This window comes from Chaetura pelagica, unplaced genomic scaffold (genome assembly GCF_000747805.2).
Source record: "Chaetura pelagica isolate M959 unplaced genomic scaffold, ChaPel_1.0 scaffold1541, whole genome shotgun sequence".
Lineage (NCBI taxonomy): Eukaryota > Metazoa > Chordata > Aves > Apodiformes > Apodidae > Chaetura > Chaetura pelagica.
The window spans coordinates 829-3482 of NW_009952173.1; the positions used below are offsets into that span (position 1 = coordinate 829).

The 2654-nt window shown below is 62.5% G+C and overlaps 1 protein-coding gene across 1 annotated transcript in view; it reads right to left on the minus strand.

Moving 5' to 3' along the window:
* The window catches only part of TUT1 (terminal uridylyl transferase 1, U6 snRNA-specific), a gene marked incomplete at both ends in the record, with an annotated part of 2891 nt that extends 467 nt beyond the window's left edge, over positions 1-2424 (minus strand). The window contains 3 exons of the mRNA XM_010007292.1: positions 1327-1449; positions 1549-1658; positions 1741-2424. Coding sequence (XP_010005594.1) covers positions 1327-1449; positions 1549-1658; positions 1741-2424 — 917 coding nt within the window. The remainder of the gene's footprint in view (positions 1-1326; positions 1450-1548; positions 1659-1740) is intronic.
* Positions 2425-2654: the final 230 nt, after the last annotated feature.

The window sequence follows — 2654 nt, forward strand, 5'->3', positions numbered from 1 at the left end:
TCCCCGTCTTATGAATGGCCCCCCCCCCCCAGGAGGCCAAGGACCTTCTGGGCCACCAAGACCACGAGGTCCTTGTCCCAAACAGGTCCCCCCCAACCCTGTCCTGCTCCATGGGTGGAAAACATCACCCTTGGTGACCCTCAGGAGCTTCAACCCTCTCCAGGTCCCCCTGGGTGACACCACAACCTTCTGGGCTGTCCCCAAAACCCTCTGGGGTGTCCCCACGACCCTCTGGGGTGTCCCCATGACCCTCTGGGGTGTCCCCAAAACCCTCTGGGGTGCCCCAAAACCCTCTGCGGGGTCCCCACGACCCTCTGGGGCGCGGTGTCCCCATGACCCTCTGGGGTGCCCCTATGACCCTCTGGGGTGTCCCCATGACCCTCTGGGGTGCCCCACAACCCTCTGGGGTGTCCCCATGACCCTCTGGGGTGTCCCCAACCCCTCCTGGCTCCACGTCCCCAAACTGAGGGGACATCAACCCTTCATCCAACTCAAGGATGAAGATGTTGGAGCCACCACCAACCCTTGCGGGACATCCCACGGCCCTCTGGGGTGTCCCCATGACCCTCTGGGGTGCCCCACAACCCTCTGGGGTGTCCCCATGACCCTCTGGGGTGTCCCCACGACCTTCTGGGGTGTCCCCATGACCCTCTGGGGTGTCCCCACGACCTTCTGGGGTGTCCCCATGACCCTCTGGGGTGTCCCCACGACCTTCTGGGGTGTCCCCATGACCCTCTGGGGTGTCCCCACGACCTTCTGGGGTGTCCCCATGACCCTCTGGGGTGTCCCCACGACCTTCTGGGGTGTCCCCATGACCCTCTGGGGTGTCCCCACGACCTTCTGGGGTGTCCCCATGACCCTCTGGGGTGTCCCCACGACCTTCTGGGGTGTCCCCATGACCCTCTGGGGTGCCCCACAACCCTCTGGGGTGTCCCCAACCCCTCCTGGCTCCACGTCCCCAAGCTGAGGGGACATCAACCCTTCATCCAACTCAAGGATGAAGATGTTGGAGCCACCACCAACCCTTGGGGGACATCCCACGGCCCTCTGGGGTGTCCCCATGACCCTCTGGGGTGCCCCACAACCCTCTGGGGTGTCCCCATGACCCTCTGGGGTGCCCCTATGACCTTCTAGGGTGCCCCACAACCCTCTGGGGTGTCCCCAACCCCTCCTGGCTCCACGTCCCCAAGCTGAGGGGACATCAACCCTTCATCCAACTCAAGGATGAAGACGTTGGAGCCACCACCACCAAAACCCTTGGTCCCCAACTAGACCTGAAGAGCCCAAAGGGCCACCAAGAGGTGACCAAAGGGACGTGTGTCCTACCTGCCAGTTCCCTCAACTGGGTGACACTGGGGAGCACTGGGGGACTTCGGGTCTGGAGGAAGAAGATCCCCAAGAGGGTCAGGGCGTAGTTGGTGAGAACGGGACCACCCCCCGTCGGGTGTCCTAGAGGGGGGGACACAAGAAGTGTCAAGGAGAGGTGGGTGACAAGGTGACACCCCCCCAAAGTGGTGGCAACGTGTCCCCCCCCCTTGTTGTTGTCACCTGCCAGGCCTTGTCCCTTGGCCCAGAACCTGAGGGAATAAACCAGGGGTCGGACACGGGGGTCGGAGCAGGAGCAGAGATGGAGGAACTGGGTGTTGAGGAAGCCCAACCTGAAAGGACCAAGAGTGTCACCAAGCTCTGGTGGCCTTCGTGTCACCTCCCCCTGAGGACAAAGCCACCCCAACAAGTCACCTGTTGTCCACAGAGATGTCCCCAGCCAGCCCGGATTGCTTGTGGCAGAACTTGACGACGGGTCGACGGGCGGTGGGGACGGGTCGGACACGGAGGACCCCGGGGACACAGCGACGAAGGACAGAGGCCACCAAGGCCAGCAGGTCCTCACCTGGGGGAGGGGACATCGGGGGGGTGGCCACGGGGGAGGGAAAAACAAGGTTGGTGGCACCTGGGACAAGGTTGGTGGCATCAGGGGCAGATTTGGTGACACCTGGGGCAGAGTTGGTGGCATCAGGGGCAAGGTTGGTGACATCATGGGTAGAGTTGGTGGCACCAGGGTCAAGGTTGGTGACACCAGGGGCAGATTTGGTGACACCTGGGGCAGAGTTGGTGGCATCTGTGTCAAGGTTGGTGGCATCAGGGGCAGATTTGGTGACACCTGGGGCAGATTTGGTGGCATCAGGGGCAAGGTTGGTGACATCAGGGCCAAGGTTGGTGACATCATGGGTAGAGTTGGTGGCACCAGGGTCAAGGTTGGTGGCACCAGGGGCAGATTTGGTGACATCAGGGGTAGAGTTGGTGGCACCTGGGGCAGATTTGGTGGCACCAGGGTCAGATTTGGTGACATCAGGGCCAAGGTTGGTGTCACCAGAGCCAGACTTGATGCCACCAGGGCTGGATTTGGTGTCACCAAGGCTGGATCTGGTGTCACCAACACCAGACCTGGTGTCACCAGGGCCAGCCTCGCTGTCACTTGAGCTGGATTTGGTGCCACCAGGGCCACATTGGGGGTCCCCAAAGTCCAACTGGCTGTCACTTGAGCTGGATTCGGTGTCCCCAGGGCCAGCCCTGGTGTCCCCAAGGCCACACCCCTCCCATGTCACCCCCTTGGTGGCCTCCAGGTCCAGCAGAAGGTCCAGGTCACACCCATG